This window comes from Felis catus, chromosome B1 (genome assembly GCF_018350175.1).
Source record: "Felis catus isolate Fca126 chromosome B1, F.catus_Fca126_mat1.0, whole genome shotgun sequence".
In the NCBI taxonomy this organism is placed as follows: Eukaryota; Metazoa; Chordata; class Mammalia; order Carnivora; family Felidae; genus Felis; species Felis catus.
Window position 1 is genome coordinate 95,632,546 of NC_058371.1, and position 20,909 is coordinate 95,653,454.

Below are 20,909 nucleotides of genomic sequence, written 5' to 3' on the forward strand. Positions count from 1 at the left end.
ATTTAATTTTCTTTGTAATGACAAATACAAAACACCAAAGCCATATTCAGTTGCAGTTGTTGAGCTCTACTAGGCTTGCTAGCAAATCAAGTGTGTTAGTTTCTAACACTAGCTTTTTATAATTCACAGTTTCAATTTATAATTCTCCTAATTGCTCTATGTCATTTATTTTTAAGGTGTTCCCAATTGGTAAAAGACACAAGCATTAATTATGTTAATGCTATGACAGTATATGTAATAAAACATTAATGGTGCATTACAGACATAGAAGAATTCAGAGATGTGAATTAGTTTGGACTGAAGTCATTGAGATTGCTTGACAGGAGAATTTGAAGTTATATTAAAAGTCGGGGCGCCTGGGTGGCGCAGTCGGTTAAGCGACCGACTTCAGCCAGGTCACGATCTCGCGGTCCGTGAGTTCGAGCCCCACGTCGGGCTCTGGGCTGATGGCTCAGAGCCTGGAGCCTGTTTCCGATTCTGTGTCTCCCTCTCTCTCTGCCCCTCCCCCGTTCATGCTCTGTCTCTCTCTGTCCCAAAAATAAATAAACGTTGAAAAAAAAAATTTTTTAAAGTCATCTATTTCCTCAAATGACATAGGCATCTTTCATTAAATGCTTTTCAGTTAAATGATCATCTAGCCTATGCTTTAGCTATTCCTTGTGAGAGATTTATCACTTCCCCAAAGAGTCTGTTCTTTTGAATTCTGATTATTAGAAAACTAAAATCTTCATAAATTTCCTCCCATTGATATGTGATTTTATCTTTTGGAGTAACATAGAACAAGCTCACTTCTTCAAGTCAACCCTTCAATTATTTACATGTAACCATTAGGTCTTTCCTGATTCATGCCCAGTGCTGCACCCAGTTTGTTCGTTTTAACTATTCTGATATGGTATAATTTACCTACCTTTCATAATTCTAGCCTTCTTTTCCTGTGTGTGATAGTTGGCCTCTTAAATTATGGTCTGTGAATGGACCACTAAATTCTGGTCTGCAGTAGCCTGCTTCCCAAAATAAAGAAAGATGCAGTCTTCAAACTCTTCCATGTTTCAATGGAGACATTCATTCATTTATTCCTTAAAGGTTTAGGTACTTAGAATGTACTAAATCATGTGGCATTCACTGAGGATTCTGGGAGAAGGTGGTCTTCAATAAATGACTCATATTTTCGCCAGGAATACATGAACTTTAAATATAATGTTTGAATATAATGTGATGTGTATTGTAAAAATGCATATAAAATTTTATCAAAATATAGAAAGGAAACAATTATTTCTGTCTTAAAGTGAGTGGGCCACACAGGATGTGAGAGAGATAAATGATGGCAGGATGGAATTCTGATTTCAGGAAGAAATAAAATAGTGTATGAAAAATATGAAGTCCGTGGGGCACATCTGTGGCTCAGTCAGTTGAGCATCCAACTTCGGCTCAGGTTGTGATCTTAAGGTTTTTGAGTTCAAGATCCATGTTGGGCTCGCTGCTGGCAGCACAGAACCTGCTTTGGCTCCTCAGATCCCTCCCTCTCTCTCTGCTCCTTCCCCACTCACACTCTCTTAAGAAAGAGAGAGAGAGAGAGAGAGAGAGAGAGGAAGGAAGGAAGGAAGGAAGGAGAAAGACGGAAGGAGGGAGGGAGGGGGAGTCAATGAAATTGAATAGAATATGATAGAAGCACAATGAAAACTGCTTTGGGGAGAAGCATTTGGACAGATGTATGTATGATTTGTTCGGATGGGAAGAAACTGAAATCAAGACTATGGATTATGAAGTAACTGGAGTCTGTATGACTTTACCTATAAGGCATATAGATAAAGATGATAAGGATAAGGGATCTGTGCCTTTGTGATAAAACCAGCACTTACAGAAGAAAATCAATTTCCTTAAAAAAAGTTTTTTCTACAGTTGGAAGACTGCTACATATCTTACTTTAGGTTCCTTTGCAGGCTAACCCTGAGAAAATGATTCTAAAGCATGTCATTTATTTAGGAGATAATACAAGGGAGCACCAGTAAGGAAATGGGGAAGTGAGACTGGGAAAGGAAGAGAAGGTAGCCAAAGGGTTTTTAAGAATCATGCCAGTTAACACTGTGGGTAACTGAGACTGAATCCTACCAATGAACTCTGGAAGCCTTTGTATAACAGGCTCAGACTTATTCCACCATGGAGCATAGGAGGAGAGTGAGATGTTTACACACCAGTTCTCTTCAGTCATTGTTATCGAGCTCTTCCAGAGCATACTGGGGACATGAATTCTGCAACACCTGTCACCTTCTGGGCAGTTAAGTGAATAAAGGAGGTTCAAATATTCAAGGAAAGACCTAAAACGTAGAAAAACAGATGCACATGGTTTGAAGTGAAGCAGACATCCCCTAATGTAGTAAAGGTGAGGAAATATTGCCAAGGTTATATTTTACAGTCAAAAATGCTAATCATTATCATGACTTAATTTTTTCTACTTTTATGCCCTGTAGTTAGTCTTTGAAGATGTAGTTTTAAGTGTTCTAATACTGAACGTTTCTGTTTTTTTTCTTGTGGCAGACTAACCAACACTTTCTGAAAACAGTAACTGAACAAAATGTGGAAATTGAGCAACTCCGAAAACAACTTAGGTAAATTCAAAAATGAATTTTGTTATTTTATTGATAATTTTTTTTTCAGGGATGCCTGGTGGCTTAGTTGGTTAAGCCTCTGACTCTTGATTTCGACTCAGGTCATGGTCTCTTGGTTCATGAGTTCCAACCCTGCATTGGGCTCCATGCTGATAGTTTGGAGCCTGCTTGAGATTCTCTCTTCCCTCTCTGCCGCTCCTCCACTCACACACATACACACACACACTCTCTCTCTCTCTCTCTCTCTCTCTCTCTCTCTCTCTCTCTCTCTCTCAAGATAAATAAATTTTTAAAGAAATTATTTTACTTCAGAGCAAGTGATGATGCCATCATTTTTCCATGAGTTTTCCATGAATTTTTTTCTTCCCTTTTAAGCTTCTCTCAAGGCAGATTGAAATCAAGACAATTAGTGAGGAGGCATCTATTAATATACACATGAAAGGATGTTCCATGATAGTAAAACCAGTGCTTATGGAATAAAATCAGTTCCCTTAGAAACATTTTTTCTGCACATATCTTCTTTGTATTTCCCTGTAATTAGACCCAGAGAAAAGGGTGTCAAAGCATGTAGTTTATTGAAATGTAATACCAGGGAGCACCAATAGGAGGAAAGTGGAACAGAGAGGAAGACAAGAAAGCCAGTAGAGAGTTTTTAAAAATCAGGCAACTTAGGGGCACCTGGGTGGCTCACTTGGTTAAGCATCCGGCTCTTGATTGTGGCTCAGTCATGATTTCAGGGTTGGTGTAATCAAGCCTGGCATTGGGCTCCAAATGACCAAAACTTTTTTTTCACTTTTTGTCCCCCTTAATCATAATACTGAAAAGTTAAAAGTATAATCATAATAGGGTTTTGCTCTATGATGCAGTAACTTAGAAATATCTTTAAATTGTAGTATATATTTACATTTTATTAAAAAAATGTAAGTTTCTGTTTGTTAAATGAACCTTGCTATTTATTTCGTTTTTTACACCATCATGTATTTGGCCCCACAAAATAACATTTTACTATTTTAAAAAAAGAAGAATGCATTTCACAAAATTTTATGCCTTTATCAGCTTTTTAATTTAATTTAAATAAATTTACATTCTTTTCCCCTAGACATTTCTACTCAAAGGCTCTTATTTGGTCCTCTATATTTCTTTTGATAATGATTTTACATTTTAAAATAGTATTCAATCCCAAGATTTTATTTCTCTTTCTTCCAAATGGAAGTGTCTTATTTTAATTATAAAACTAATATAAGTCCATTAGAGAAAACTCTAGATAGTATGAAAGTATACAAGTTACAGTGCAGTTCTGGCACTAACCATGTTTAGTCCAGACTCCACAGATTAAGAGCACAATCCCCAATAAGAACCCTCACTAGGATTCAAGTTTAGGGATCCCCGGGCCACCCACACTCGTGGCCAACTGGCTCCAAATACAAGTGTCCCCACAGTAATTCTCTACAATGTCTAAGGGAACTCAGGAAAGCACTATACTTATGATTAAAATTTTATTATAAAGTTCACAAATCAGAACCAGCCAAAAGAAGAGACCCATTGAGTGAGATCTAGTAAGATCTCAAAATTAGAACTCTCATGTCCTCTGCCCATGGAACTAGGGTGCAGCACCCTCCTGGCACATCACTGTGTTCACCAACTAGGAAGCTGACCTAAGCCTTAGTGTCCAGACATTTTATTGTATTTTTATTATATGCCTATGATTTGTTTTAAATCTAAATAAATTTACTTTTTTAATGATATTTCTCAATGACTGTGTCATCCAATAAAACATTATTTGACTACACTTTTGCAATTTAAATATCATGACTGATTGAATCATTGGCCTTTTGATTGAATTCAATCTCCAGTCTACCTTCTCTCCCTGGAGGTCAAGAAGTCAGGCCTATATTACATGGCTCAAAGCCTCAACTCTCTAATTACCTGATTTCACTTTCCAGCATGGCCCAGCTCCCATTCCTACCTTGTGTCACTTCATTAGCATAAACTCAGACATGGTCCCAGAGGCCTACCTTGGGGGGCCTGCTATGAGGGGAACGTAGTAGTGGTGGGCTTGAAATTTTATTTTATTTATTTTTTAGGTTATTTATAATTTTTTTTTTAATTTACATCCAAGTTAGTTAGCATATAGTGCAACAGTGATTTCAGGAGCGGACTCCATAATGCCCCTTGCCCATTTAGCCCATTCCCCTTCCCACAACCCTCCAGTAACCCTCTGTTTGTTCTCCATATTTAAGAATCTCTGACGTTTCATACCCTTCCCTGTTTCTATATTATTTTTGATTCCCTTCCCTTATGTTTATCTGTTTTGTATCTTAAAGTCCTCATATGAGTTAAGTCCTAGGATGTTTCTGTTTCTCTGACTAATTTCACTTAGTGTACATAATACCCTCTAGTTCCATCCATGTAACTGCAAATGGCAAGGTTTCATTCTTTTTGATTGCCAAGTAATATTCCATTGTATGTATACACACCACTTTTCTTTATTCATTCATCCATCAATAGACATTTGGGCTCTTTTCATACTTTGGCTATTGTTAGTGCTGCTATAAACATGGGGGTGCATGTGATCCTTTGAAACAGCATACCTGTATCCCTTGGCTAAATACCTAGTAGTGCAATTGCTGGGTTATCGGGTAGTTTTATTTTTAATTTTTTGAGGAACGTCCATACTGTTTTCCAGAGTGGTTGCATCAGTTTGCATTACCACCAGCAGTGCAAAAGAGATCCTCTTTCTCCACATCCTCGCCATCATCTGTTGTTGCTTGAGTAGTTAATGTTAGCCATTCTGACAGGTATAAGATGGTATCTCATTGTGGTTTTGATTTGTATTTCCCTGATAATGAGTGATGTTGAGTAGTTTTTCATGTGTCAGTGGCCATCTGGATGTCTTCTTTGGAGAAGTGTCTATTCATGTCTTTTGCCCATTTCTTCACTGGATTATTTGGTTTTTTGGGTGTTGAATTAGACAAGTTCTTTACAGATTTTGGATACTAACCCTTTATCTAATGTCATTTGCAAATATCTTCTCCCATTCTGTCAGTTGCCTTTTAGTTTTGCTGACTGTTTCCTTTGCTGTGCAGAAGCTTTTTATTTGGATAAGGTCCCAATAGTTCATTTTTGCTTTTGTTTCCCTTGCCTCTGGAGATGTGTTGAGTAAGAAGTTGCTGCAGCCAAGATCAAAGAGGTTTTTGCCTGCTTTCTCCTTGAGGATTTTTATAGCTTCCTGTCTTATGTTTAGATCTTTCATCCATTTTGGGTTTAATTTTGTGTATGGTGTAAGAAAGTGGTCCAGGATCATTTTTCTGCATGTCTCTGTCCAGTTTTCCCAGCACCACTTGCTAAAGAGACTGTCTTTATTCCATTGGATATTCATTCCTGCTTTGTCAAAGATTAGTTGGCCATACGTTTATGGGTCCATTTCTCGGTTCTCTATTCTGTTCCATTGATCTGCGTGTCTGTTTTTGTGCCAGTACCATACTGTCTTGATGATTACAGCTTTGTAGTACAGCTTGAAGTCCAGGATTGTGATGCCTCCTACTTTGGTTTCCTCTTCCAAGATTGCTTTGGCTATTTGGATCTTTTCTGGTTCCACACAAATTTTAGACTGTTTGCTCTAGCTCTGTGAAGAGTGCTGCTGTTATTTTGATAGGGATTGCATTGAATATGTAGATTGCTTTGGGTAGTATCGACATTTTAACAATATTTATTCTTCTTATCCAGGAGCATGGAATATTTTTCCTTTTTTGTGTGTGTGTTGTCTTCAACTTGTTTCATAAGCTTTCTATAGTTGTCAGTGTATAATTTTTTCACCTCTTGGTTAGATTTATTCCTTGGTATGTTATGGGTTTTGTTGCAATTGTAAATGAGGTTGATTCCTTGGTTTCTCTTTCTGTTGCTTCATTGTTGGTGTACAGGAATGCAACCGATTTCTGTGCATTGATTTTATATCCTGCAACTTTGCTGAATTCATGAATCAATTCCAGAGGTTTTTTGGTGGAATCTTTTGGGTTTTCCATATAGAATATCATGTCATCAGTAAAGAGTGAAAGTTTGACCTCCTCCTGGCCGATTTGGATGCCTTTTATTTCTTTGTGTTGTCTGATTACAGAGGCTAAGACTTCTAATACTATGTTGAATAACAGTGGTGAGAGTGGACACCCCTGTCTTGTTCCTGACCTTAAGGGGAAAGCTCTCAGTGTTTCCCCATTGAGGATGATATTAGTGTTGAGTCTTTCATATTTGGCTTTTATGATCTTGAGGTATGATCCTTCTATCCCTACTTTCTTGAGGGTTTTTATCAAGAAAGGATGCTGTATTTTGTCAAATGCTTTCTCTGCATCTTTTCAGAGGATCATGTGGTTCTTGTCCTTCTTTTATTGATGTGATGCATCACATTGATTGTTTTGTGGATATTGAACCAGCCCTGCATCTCAGGTATAAATCCTACTTGGTCGTGGTGAATAATTTTTTTAATGTATTGTTGGATCCGGTTGGCTAATATCTTGTTGAGGATTTTTGCATCCATGTTTATCAGGAAAATCAGTCTATAGTTCTTTTTAGTGGGGTCTTTGTCTGGTTTTAGAATCAAAGTAATGCTGGCTTCATAGAAAGAGTTTGGAAGTTTTCCTTCCATTTCTATTTTTTGGAACACCTTCAAGAGAATAGGTGTTAACTCTTCCTTAAATGTTTGGTTGAAGGGGCGCCTGGGTGGCTCAGTCGGTTAAGTGTCCAACTTCGGCTCAGGTCATGATCTCACAGTTTGTGAGTTCGAGCTCCGTGTCAGGCTCTGTGCTGACAGCTCAGAGCCTGGAGCCTGCTTCACATTCTGTGTCTCCCTCTCTCTCTGCCCCTTCCCTGCTCATTCTGTCTCTCTCTCTGTCTCAAAAATAAACATTAAAAAAAAAAAAAAATGTTTGGTTGAATTCCCCTGGAAAGCTATCTGGCCATGGACTCTTGTTTTGGGGGAGATTTTTGATTACTGATTTGATTTCTTTACTGGTTATGGATCTGTTCAAATTTTCTGTTTCATCCTGTTTCTCTTTTGGTAGTTTGTATGTTTCTAGGAATTTGTCCATTACTTCCAGATTGCTGTTTTTTTGGTTTATAATCGCTCATAATATTCTCTTATTATTGTTTGTATTTCTCTGTGTTGGTGGTGGCCTCTCCTCTTTCATTCTTGATTGTATTTATTTGGGTCCTTTCCTGTTTCTTTTGATCAAACTGGTGAAGGGTTTATCAAAGTTTTTAATTCTTTCAAAGAACCAGCTTCTGGTTTCATTGATCTTTCTGTTTGTTTTTTTGTTTTTTTGTTTTTTTGTTTTTGTTTTTGTTTTTGTTTTTGTTTTTGTTTTTGTTTTTTTGGTTTCAGTAGCATTCATTTCACTCTAATCTTTATTATTTCCTGTCTTCTGCTGGTTTGGGTTTTTATTTGCTGTTCTTTTTTCACCTCTTTAAGGTGTAAGGTTAGGTTGTGTACCTGAGATCTTTCTTCCTTGTTTAGGAAGGTCTGGATTACTATATATACTTCCTTCTTATGACTGCCTTTGCTGTGTCCCAGAAGTTTTGGGCTATGGTGTTACCATTTTCATTGGCTTCCATGAACTTTTTAATTTCCTCTTTAACTTCTTGGTTGGCCCGTTCATTCTTTAGTAGGATGTTCTTTAGTCTCCAAGTATTTGTTACCTTTCCAAATTTTTTATTATGGTCGATTTCGAGTTTCATAGAGTTGTGATCTGGAAATATGCACGGTATCATCTCGATCTTTTTATACTTGTTGATGGCTGATTTGTGTCCCAGTATGTGATCTATTCTGGAGAATGTCCCGTGTGCACTTGAGAAGAATATATATTCCACTGCTTTTGGGTGAAGTGTTCTGATTATATCTGTTAAGTCCGTCTGGTCCAGTGTATCATTCAGAGCCATTGTTTCCTTATTGATTTTTTTTGTTTAGATGATCTGTCCATTGCTGTACATGGGGTGTTGAAGTCCCCTCCTATTGGGGTATTATTATCAATGAGTTTATCTTTTTGATTAATTGATTTATATTTTTGGGAGCTCACACATTTGGAGCATAAATGTTAACAATTGTTAGGTCTTCTTGGTGGAATGTCCCCTTATTTATGATCATGCCCTTCTTCATTTCTTGTTACAGTCTTTATCTTAAAGTCTAGATTTTCTTACATAAGTATGGCTACTCCAGCTTTCTTTTGTTGACTATTAGCATGATGCGTGGTTCTTCATCCCCTTACTTTCAATCTGAAGGTAGTTTTAGGTCTAGAGTGGGTCTCTTGTAAACAGCATATAGATGGATCTTGTTTTCTTATCTGTTCTGTTACCCTATATCTTTTCATTGGAGCATTTAGTCCATTGACATTTAGAGTGAGTACTGAAAGATATGAATTTATTGCCATTATGTTTCTTATAGAGTTGGAGATTCTGGTAGTGTTCTCTGGTCCTTTCTAGTCTTTGTTGCTTTTGGGGGTTTTTGGGGTTTTTTTGTTTTTTTGGTTTATGGGTTTTTTTGCATCTTTTCTCTCCTCAGAGAGTCCCCCTTAAAATTTCTTGTAGGGCTAGTTTAGTGGTCATGAACTCCTTTAATTTTTTTGTGGGGGGGAAACTTTTAATCTCTCCTTCTATTTTGAATGAAAGCCTTGCTGGATAAGGAATTCTTGGCTGCATATTTTTCTGATTCAGCACATTGAATATATCCTGCCACTCCTTTCTGGCCTGCCAAATTTCTGTGGATAGGTGTGCTGCAAAACTGATCTGTCTTACCTTGTAGGTTAGGGACTCTTTTTCCCTTGCTACTTTCATGATTCTCTCCTTGTCTGAGTATTTTGTGAATTTGACTATGATATGCCTTGTTGATGGTCGGTTTTTGTTGAATCTAATGGAAGTCCTCTGTGCTTCCTGGAGTTTGATGTCTCTGTCTTTCCCCAGGTTCGGAAAAGTTTTCCACTATGATTTGCTCATATAACCCTTCTACCCTTTTTTCTCTCTCTTCATCTTCTGGGACTCCTGTGATTCTGATCTTGTTCCTTTTGAGTCACTGATTTCTCCAATTCTTAATCGTGCTCTTTTGTCTTAGTCTCCCTCTTTTTTCTGCTTTTTTATTCTCCATAAATTTGTCCTCTATATCACTGATTCACTGCTCTGCCTCATACATCCTTGCTGTCGTGGCATCCATTCCAGATTGCAGCTCAGTTATACCATTTTTTATTTCATCCTGACTAGTTTTTACTTCTTTTATCTCCGCAGAAAGGGATTCCAATCTATTTTCAACCTCAGCTAGTATTCTTATTATCGTGATTCTAAATTGTGGTTCAGACATCTTGCTTGTATCTGTGTTAATTCCCTAGCTATGGTTTCTTCCTTCTCTTTCTTTTGGGGTGAATTCCTTTGTTTCATCATTTTGAAGGAAGAAAAGGAATTGATAAGAAAAAAAAAAACATTTTAAATTTTAAAATTAAAAACAACCCAAAAAGAAATCAAATAAATGATGTTAGATCATAGGTGTGTTTTGGTCTGGTTGTTGTAAGGAGCTTGATAGATTAGTGAAAAAAGGAGAAAGGGGGAAAAAAGGAAAATGTCTGAGATTTTAAAAAAATAAATAGATAAAATGAAATTATGGAAATAAAATAGAATTTGAGAAATTTACAAAACTGTAAAAGATATACTGGAAGAAGTTAAACATATTTTCAATAAAAATTGAAAATAGAAATAACATTTTTTCTTTCTGTATTGAAGAAAAGAAACAAAAAAGAAATTGAATAGATGGACCAACTAACACACTGAAATACGATTGAAATTGCATTGTTTTCCCCTAGAAGTCAAACTCTGAAGCACTTTATAGTCCATAAACTACACAAGCGGAGAGACTTGTGGTGTTCCTGAAGAGTGAGGTTAGCCCAGTTGTGTGGGGCTTAATGTAACAGCTCCATTCTCCACTAGATGTCACTGTTTAGCTTACTGGGGTGGATTGTTGTGGCACTTGTAGTTGTGTATGCGTATGCGTGGGAGAGGTGAAAATGGCATCACCCAGTTACCCATTCTCTGTTATCAGAACTCTGTACTGCCTGATCAGCAATCGCACACCTGTCCTTTGTCTCAGGCTTCCGTCCACTCCCTGCTTTTACATTGTCCGTGACCAAGCCATCAGGTTGCCAGGTGCCACTTTCCTTCTTAGTTTTATCTCACATGCAGCACTGTTTTTGCAGCTCTTCACTTCTGAGGGACTGTGGTTTTGACCCTCTCAGATCCTCTGGGGGGAGGGTTCACAGAGCAATGGCTGGGTGCCAGCCGCACCCAGAAATGTTTGCAGGACCGTGCTGCTGCCGATGTCCAGAATCTGCGGCTGGATGCCAGACCACCCCAGAAAAACTTCTCCCGATCATGTAGCAGCAGTGTTTCAGGGATTATGGTAAGTCACAACACATATCTGGCACCTGGCTTCCCCCTTAATGTCCTTCTTCCAGCACCAGTGAATGTCATTTTTCTCTGGGGTCTGTGAGGACCTTTGGCTGTAGGGTGGCTGCACGACCTCTACCAAATGTCCTCCCAGAGGGCAATTGCCTTCTCTTGTGTGGCCCCAGGACTCCCAGACCTCACTCTCTGCTCCTGTGGATTCACCCTTCCCACCAGAGCACCACCAGGTATGGAGCTGCGGAGTTTCAGAGTCTGTGCTCCTCCTGTTTTATAGAGTTTTCATAGAATTTAAACACTCTCCTTTCTCCTTTTTCCCGTTTTTATTCAGTCCCTGCGGCTGTTTCCACTTTTCCCCTTCTCTCCAGCTGCTTTGGGTGGTGTGCTTTTCCCATACTCCCCCATTCTCCGTCCTCTCTCTGCAAGTAAAAACAGCTCCCTGCCCTCTGCAGCTTCTCTCTCCCCCAGTACACCTCTCTGCACTGCCTACCTGCTAAGTTCTATGGTTCAGGTTATGCAGATTATTGTGTTAATCCTCAAATTAGTTTTTTAGGTGTGCAGGAAGGTTTAGTGTTGGTCTGGCTGTATTTCATGAATGCGAGACACAAAATGCAAAAATACAAACAAAAAATACAAATACAAAAAAAATACAGAAAAAAAATACAAACAAACAAACAAAAAAACCTTCCATGCTCTTCTGCCATCTTGCCCCTCTCCTGCAATTTTAAATAGAGTATTCAAAATAAACCTCACTGAATAGTTGAGATATGAACAAAGACTTGAAGGGTATGAACAGATTATCCATAGAATGCAGGGAAATAGTATTCCAAGTATAGCACTTGCCATTGCATAGGTTGAAAATACTTTTCAAGCCTCTTTAGAGTCATTATTGTTAATTATCCATGGTGAGGCACATCACCAAGTCAATCCAAATTCAAAGGATAGGGAAATAGATACTCCTTTTGATGGAAAGATTTTCAACATCATGTTGCACAGATGTTGATATAGATAGTCAAGAATTTGGTGCCATTTTTTTCAGACTCTTTCTCACTACTATATGTGGAATAGAGTATAAAACAGGAGGATGAGAGTAGTAAAAGATTAAATCAGAAATGATATGGAGGGTGGAAGACATGGTGATATGGGGCCTTGTAGGCTGTAGTGAGCACTTTGGCTTTTTACTGTGGGCGAAATAGGAATGGATTTTAATAGGAGATTGACACAATCTGACTTATATTCTAATAGGATTGATCACTCAGACTGCCATATTGGAAAGTAGACTGTAAAGAGGAAGAATTGGAAGCAAGGAGACCAGTAAGGAGGCTATTACAGTAACCAAAGCTGCAGTGGGACTCAGGTTGACTAGGGCTGTGGTGGTGGCAGTGGGAGCTGGTAAGATGTGGTCAGATTCTGGAAATGGTTTTGTTTTGTTTTTAACATTTTGTATGGTAGATTCCTGATAGATTTGATAGAGGTAACAGAGAGATTGAAGTATCAAGGATGACTTAAAGTTTTTTTCCACAAGCAAGTGGAAGAATGAACTGAGAAGTCTATGTATAGGTGGCCAGATGGTGGGGGAGGGGGCAGTTTGGACAAATTGACTTTGCAGTAACTACTGGAAATCCTACTGGTGATAACCATTAACAAGCAATTCAGTAGAGATCTGCACTCAGGGTACAAGACTTTTTAAGATCAACATAAGAATAGTGTTGACAGCCATGGCACTGGAATAGATCAGTACAGTTGACCCATGTACAACACAGGTTTGAACTTCATGGGTCAATTTGTATGCAGATATTCTTCAATAAATACATACAATATTATGAATGTGTTTTTTCTTCCTTAGGATCTTCTTAACATTTTTCTTCTTCTACCTTTATTGTAAGAATACAGTATATAATATGTAAAACACACAAAATACGTGTTAATCAACTGTATGTTTTTGGTAAGCCTTCAGGTCAACTGTAGACTATTAGTTGACTTTTGAGGGGGTCAACATTATATGTGGATTTTTGACGACATGGGGGGTTTGGTGCTCCTAACTCCAGTTTTTATCAATGGTCAGCCATACTTGGATAGGAAGATTAAATTTCCTATAAGTCTCCCAGATCTTTAAAATTAACCTTAACGTAGTTTGTATTAAAAACCTCTATAATTTGTGTGTATATATGTGTCTGAGAGAGAAAAACATGGTAATGTAATCCTAACATCATGAAATAGTAAAGTACCATTTACCAAAACCATCCTGTAGAGAATAAAATGCAGTGTTATTTGCAAGAACATGAGTTTGGCCAAATAGAACAGAATAAAGACTATATAGAAATTTAGGGGGCACCTGCATGACTCAGTTAAACTTGATTTCGGCTCATGTCACGACCTCATGGTTCATGAATTAGTGCAGAACCTGCTTGAGATTCTCTCTCTCTCTGCCCTTCCTACATGTATGCTCTCTTTCCAATTAAATGAATAAGCTATTTAAAAAAGAGGAAAAAAGAAATTTAGTATATGACAGAGGAGATAGTATAAATCAGTAGGGAAACTGATGTCAAAATCATGTCAGGAATGGTTGTTTTCTATGAAAAAAACTATAATGTTTTTCTGTACACATTTAAGTATTTATGTGTTTTTTTGTTTTTGTTTTTGTTTTACAAGTCAAGTTAGTTAAAATACAGTGTAGTATTGGTTTCAGGAGTAGAATTTAGTGATTCATCGCTTACATATAACACCCAGTGCTCATCCCAACAAGTGCCTGCCTTAATACCCATCACCCATTTAGCCCATCCTCCTGCCCACTTCCGCTCTGGCAACCTTCAGTATCCTCTCTGTATTTAAGAGTCTCTTATGGTTTGCCTCCCTCTCTGTTTTTCTTACTTTTCCTTCCTTTCTCCTATGTTCCATCTGTTTTGTTTTTTAAATTCTATGTATGAGTGAAATCATATAATATTTGTCTTTCTCTGACTGACTTATTTCACTTAGCATAACACTCTAGTTCTATCCACCTTGTTGCAAATGGCAAGATTTCATTATTTTTCATAGCTGACTAATTCCATTGCTTGTGTGTTTGTATTTGTGTGTGTACACCCACCACATCTTCTGTATCCATTCATAAGTCAGCGAACATTGGGCTCTTTCCATAATTTGGTTTTTGTTGATAGTGCTGCTATAAACATTGGGGTGCATGTGCCCTTTTTAATCAGCATTTTTGTATCCTTTGGATTAAATACCTAGTAGTGCAGTTGCTGAGTCATAGGGTAGCTGTATTTTCTTTTTTTTTTTCCTTTAATTTTATTCTGTTTATTTAGTTTTTTAAATAATTTATTGTCAAATTGGCTAACACACAGTGTATACAGTGTGCTCTTGGTTTTGGGGGTAGATTCCCGTGATTCATCACTTACATACAACACCCAGTGCTCATCCCAGCAAGTGCCCTCCCCCCATTTCCCCCTCTTGCCTGCACCCCCATCAACCCTCAGTTTGTTCTCTGTATTTAAGAGTCTCTTATGGTTTGCCTCCCTCCCTCTCTGTAACTTTTTTTTCCCCTTCTCTTCCCCCATGGTCTTCTGTTGAGTCTCTCAGGATCACATATGAATGAAAACATATATCTGTCTTTCTCTGACTGACTTATTTCACTTAGCATAATATCCTCCAGTTCCATCCACATTGCTGCAAATGGCAGGATTTCATTCTTTCTCATTGCCAAGTAGTATTCCATTGTATATATAGACCACATCGTCTTTATCCATTCATCAGTTGATGGACATTTGGGCTCTTTCCATGATTTGGCTATTGTTGAAAGCGCTGCTATAAACATTGGGGTACGTGTGCCCCTGTGAATCAGCAGTCCTGTATCCTTTGGATAAATTCCTGGTGGTGCTATTCCTGGGTAATAGGGTAGTTCTATTTTTAATTTTTTGAGGAACCTCCACACTGTTTTCCAGAGCAGCTGCACCAGTTTGCACTCTCACCAACAGTGCAAGAGGGTTCTCATTTCTCCACATCCTTGCCAACATCTGTTGATTTCTGAGTTAATCATAGCCATTCGGACAGATGTGAGATGATATCTCATTGTGGTTTTGATTTATATTTCCCTGAGGACAAAGATGTTCAAGCATCTTTGATGTTTGTTTGCCATCTGGATATCTTCTTTGGAAAAGTGTCTATTCATGTCTTTTGCCCATTTCTTCACTGGATTATTTGTATTTTGGGTGTTGTGTTTGAGAAGTTCTTTATAGATTTTGGATACTAACCCGTTATCCAATATGTCATTTGCAAATACCTTCTCCCATTCCGTTGATTGCCTGTTTCCTTCTCTGTGCAGAAACATTTGTATCTTGATGAGGTCCCAGTAGTTCATTTTTGCTTTTGTTTCCCTGGCCTCTGGTGACATGCTGTGGTCCAGGTCAAAGAGGTAGAATTTTGAGTTTTATGTCTTACATGTAGGTCTTTCAGGCATTCTGCATCTATTTTTGTGTGTGGCATAAGAGAGTGGTCCAGTTTCATTCTTCTGCGTGTTGCTGTCCAGTTCTCCCAGCACCATTTGCTAAAGAAACAGTCTTTTTTCCATTGGATATTCTTTCCCGCTTTGTTCAAGATTAGTTGGCCATATATTTGTGGGTCCATTTCGGGGTTTTCTATTCCATTGATCTATGTGTCTGTTTTTGTGCCAATACCATACTGTCTTGATGATTACAGCTTTGTAGTATAGCTTGAAGTTCACAGAATTTTAATGCTTCCAGTCTTGGTTTTCTTTTTCAACATTACTTTGGCTATTTGCGGTCTTTCATAGTTGCATACAGATTTTAGGATTGTTTGTTCTAGCTCTGTGAAGAATGCTCATGTTATTTTGATAAGGATTACATTGAATGTGTAGATTGCCCTGGGTAATATCAACATTTTTTTTGAGTATCAACATTTTAACAATATTTATTTTTCCAATCCATGAGCACAGAATATTTTTCCATTTCTTTGTGTCATCTTCAATTTTTTTCATAAGGTTTCTATAGTTTTCAGCATACAGATTTTTTAGCACTTTGGTTAGATTTATTCGCAGGTATCTTATGGTTTTTGGTGCAAGTATAAATGGGATAAATTCCTTGATTTCTTATTCTGCTGCTTCATTATTGGTGCAAAGTAGTGCAACCAATTTCTGCATGACTGTCCTGTGAGTTTGCTGACTTCACATATCAGTTCTACCAGTTTTTTGGTGGTCTTTCCGGTTTTCCATGTAGAGTATCAGGTCATCTTTAAAGAGTGAGACTTTTGACTTCTTTCTTGGCAACTTGCATGCGTTTTATTTATTTATTTGTTTATTTTTTGGTCTGCTGAAGCTAGGAATTCCAGTACTATACTGAACAACAGTGGAGAGAATAGACATGCCTGTCATGCTCCTGACCTTAGGAGGAAAGCTCTCAGTTTTTCCCCATTGAGAATATTAGCTATGGATTTCTCATATATGGCCTTTATCATGTTCAGTTATGTTTCTTCTATCCCTACTTCTTAAGGATCTTTATCAAGAAAGGATGCTGTATCTTGTCAAATGCTTTTTCTGCATCTCTTGACAGAATCAGATGGTTCTTATCCTTTCTTCTAGTAAAGTGATGTTTCACATTGATTGATTTGTGAATATTGAACCAGTCCTGCAGCCCAGGAATAAATCTCACTTGGTCATAGTAAATAATTCTTTTAATGTACTGTTGGATTCGATTTGCTAGTGTCTTGTTGAGAATTTTTGCATCCATGTTCATCAGGGATATTATCTTGTAATTCTCCTTTTTAGTGGGGTCTTTGTCTAGGTTTGGAATCAAGGTAATGCTGGCTTCATAGAATTGGAAGCCCCACAGTTGGAAGCTTTCCTTCGATTTCTATTTTTTGGAATAGTTTGAGAATAATAGGTATTAAGTCTTCTTTAAATGTCTGGTAGAATGCCCCTGGGAAGCCACATCTGGCCCAGGACTCTTATTTGTTGGGAGATTTTTGATAACTCTCAATTTTTACTGGTTATGGGTCTGTTCAAATTTTTAATTTCTTCCTATTTCAATTTTGGCAGTGTGTGAGTTTCTAGAAATTTGTCCATTTCCAGATTGCCCAGTTTTTTGGCATATAATTTTTCACAGTAAATTATATTTCTATGATGTTGGTTATGATCTTTCCTCTTTCCTTTGGGTCCTTTCTCTTTTCTTTTTGATAAGACTGGCTAGTGGTTTATCAATATTATTTATTCTTTAAAAAAGTCAGCATTTAATTTCATTGATTGTTCTACCCTTTTTTAAAAAATATCTTTTATTTCCATTCTAACCTTTATTATTTCCCTTTCTTCTGCTGTCTTTAGGCTTTATCTGCTACTCCTTTTCCACCTCCTTTAGGTGTAGGGTTAGATTTTGAATTTGGTACCTTCCTTCCTCCTTGAGAGAGGCCTGAATTGCAATGTAGTTTCCACTTAGGACTGCCTTTGCTGCATCCCAAAGGGTTTGGACTGTTGTGTTCTCATTTTCATTTACTTCCATGTATTTTTTAATTTCTTCTTTAATTTCCTGGTTAACCCATTCATTCATGTTTTCTAACCTCCTTATATTTGAGGGCTTTCAATATTTTTTTCTTTGGGTTGATTTCAAATTTCATAGCATTGTGATCTGAAAATATCCATGGTATGATCTCAGTCTTTTTGTACCTGTTGAGGGCTGATTTGTGACTCAGTATGTGATCTGTTCTGGAGAATGTTCCATGTGCACTTGAGAAGAATGTGTATTCAGCTTTAGGATGACATGTTCTGAATATATTTGTTAAGTCAATCTGGTCCAGTGTGTCATTAAAAGCCATTGTTTCCTTATTGATTTTCTGCTTACATAATGTGTCCATTGCTTTAAGTGGGGTATTAAAGTCTGCTACTCTTATGGTATTATTATCAATGAATTCCTTTAGGTTTGTTATTAGTTGATTCTTATATATTTCGGTTCTCCCAAATATATTTGGGTGCATAAATATTTATAATTGTTAGGTCTTCTTGATGGATAGACCCTTTAATTATAATACCCTTTTTCATGTCTTGTTGTAGTCTTTGCTTTAAAATCTAGTTTGTGTGGGGGTCCCTGGGTGGCTCAGTTGGTTAAACATCCGACTCTTGATTTCAGCTCAGGTCATGATCTCATGATTCATGAGATTGAACCCCGCATTGGACTCTACACTGACAGTGCAGAACCTACTAGGATTCTGTCCCCCTTTCTCTCTGCCTCTCTGCAACTCACCCGCTCACTGGCTCGCTCTCTCTCTCTCTCTCTCTCTCTCTCTTTCTCTCTTTGTCTCCCTCTCTCTCTGTCTCTCAAATAAACATTAAAAAATTTTTTTTTTAATCTAGTTTGTCTGATGTAAGTATGGCTACTCCAACTTTCTTTTGACATCTGTTAGCATGATAGATGCTTCTCCATCCCCTCACCTTCAATCTGCAGTTGTGTTTAGGTCTAACAGAGTCTCTCATAGGCAGCATATAGATGGATCTTGTTTTTTTATCCATTCTGATACCCTGTGTCTTATGATTGGAATATGTACTCTGCTTACCTTCAGAGTAATTATTGAAAGATATGAATTTTAATGCCATTTTGATACCTGTAGACTTGGTATTTCTGATAACATTCTCTAGTCCTTTATAGTCTTTGTGGCTTTGGTCTTTTTTCCTTTCCTCCACTCAGAGAGTCCCCCTTAAAATTTCTTGCAGGGATGGGTTAGTGGTCATGAACTCCTTTAGTTTTCGTTTGTCTGGGAAACTCTTTATCTCCCCTTTATCCTGAATGACAGCCTTGCTGGATAAAGGATTTCTTGGCTGCGTATTTTTCCCATTCTGTACATTGAATATTTCCTGCCACTCCATTTTGGCCTGCCAAGTTTCAGTGAACCAGTCTGCTACTAACCTTATGTGTCTACCCTTGTAAGTTAAGGACTATTTGTCCCCAGCTGCTTTCAGAATGCTTTCTTTATCTTTGTATTTTGCCAGTTTCACTAGGATATGTTATGGTGTTGACCTATTTTGTTGATTCTGAAAAGAGTTTTCTGTACCTCTTGGACTTGAATGGCTGTTTCCTTCTCCAGATTAGGGAAGTTCTCTAATTTGTTCAAATAAGCCTTCTGCTTCGAAGCACTTTTCCTGCCCTTCTCTTCTGGCACTCCTGTGATACAGATATTGTTTCATTTTATGGAATCACTTAGTTCTCTAAGTCTCCCCTCATGATCTGATAATTTCTTTTTCCTCTTTTTTCTCAGCTTCATTATTTTCCATAATTTTATCTTTTATATTACCTATTCTCTTTGCTTCTTCAGTCCTCGTTGTGACTGTATCCAGTTGGTTTTACATCTCAGTGATAGCATGTTTTAATTCATTGTGACTAGTTTTTAGGTCTTTGATCTCTGCAGCAGGGGTTTCTCTGGTGTCTTCTATGCTTTTTTCAAGCCCAGCTAGTAGTCTTATGACTGTTGTTCTAAATTCTAAATGTTGTTTTTATCTGTTTTGAGCATGTCCCTGGCTGTGATTTCTTTGGCAAGAATTCTTCTGTTTTGTCATTCTGGCTAAGTTTCTGTCTTTTCCATGTTTTAGAAGCTTGTTATGTGTCCTGCACCTGCAAATACTGCTATATATAAAGGGCTCATACATTGTCTGAGGCCTGGCACTCCAGGAAGTGTTTCCATTGTATGCTCTGCGCACTCTGTTGTTGCATTTTGGCTTCTCTTTCTCACTGGTCAGTCCTCTGCAGAGCTCCTCTTTGCTTGCAGTAGGGGAGTGTTTGAACTTTTAACTGTGTGTGCTTTGAATTTTTTGTTGGAGTAAACCTGGAAGAAAGGGCGGGGGGGGGGAATAAATGCCTGATCCCAAAAAAAGAGAAAAGGAAAGGGAACAACAACAACAACAAAAACCAAACAGAATCAAAAAACTATAAGGGTTATTTCTAAGAAAAAGAAAGGGGTGAAAAAAAAGAAGAGAAAAATAATAAAAAAAGCAGATCCAAAAAAAAAAAAAAGAGAGAGAAAAGGAAATAAAAAAAACCAACAGGTAACTAAAATCCTGATTCTAAAAGAAAAAAAGAAAAAGAGAAAAAAAAAACCACAGGTGTCATTTAAAGCACTATATTTTCAATGCACTTAGTGCATGGGGGATGCTGGCTGTGCTGGTCTGGAGGAGAGGCCTGCTGCGTTGGCCCAGAGTCAGTCTTGCTCCAGTAAATAAGCAGTTGCCAGACGGGTGGGCAGGCATGGTTTAGTGTAAGTGGGTCTGCCTATACTGGGGGCTACTGTGCTGTTCTCTGAAGACCTACTGTGTTGGTGGTAGGGAGAAAATGGTGCCACACAGAATAGCGAGGGCAGTTGATTTGCCCTACGCCATAGTTCTCCCTTGTTTTTTCTTTGGAATACAGCTAGGATTCAAAACCCAAAGTCTCAAAGGACTGGGCACCACGCATATCTGACCCTCTCCTCCAGAGTAGAGCCTCTGCAACCTGTGTCATTAGCCCTCTGTCCCTGAAAAACAGTCCTATGCCTGCATAGTGCACAAAATATATAGTGTCACAACGCTAAAAGCAGCAAAGGTTATATTCCGTCGGGGTGTGCCTCTGTCCCATGCTGATGAAAGGCCTTTGGCTGGTACCTGCAGGGTCTTTTGGCTTTGGGGAGGCAATAAACCCTCTTCCCAAAGTACTCCAAAAAGGGGAGTGTTCTCTCCCAATGTGACCTGAAATGCCTACACCACACTATGCACTTCCAGGCCAGCTCCCTCCCCAGGAGTGTGCACCACAGCTCTGCTCCAGAGAAAGTCATGCACTTCCAAAACCTCAGAGTTTGAGCTCCAAATGCTATTTGCAGAAAAAACCCTGTGACGCTCAGTATTTCTTGCTCTCC

The 20,909-nt window shown here is 38.1% G+C and overlaps 1 protein-coding gene across 6 annotated transcripts in view; it reads left to right on the plus strand.

Moving 5' to 3' along the window:
- The window catches only part of SCLT1 (sodium channel and clathrin linker 1), a 226,360-nt gene that overhangs the window by 66,803 nt on the left and 138,648 nt on the right, over nt 1–20,909 (plus strand). For all 6 annotated transcript variants that reach the window (XM_006930868.4, XM_045055874.1, XM_045055873.1 and 3 more), the window contains one exon: nt 2,536–2,606. In XM_006930868.4, the coding sequence (XP_006930930.2) occupies nt 2,536–2,606 (71 nt within the window). The remainder of the gene's footprint in view (nt 1–2,535; nt 2,607–20,909) is intronic.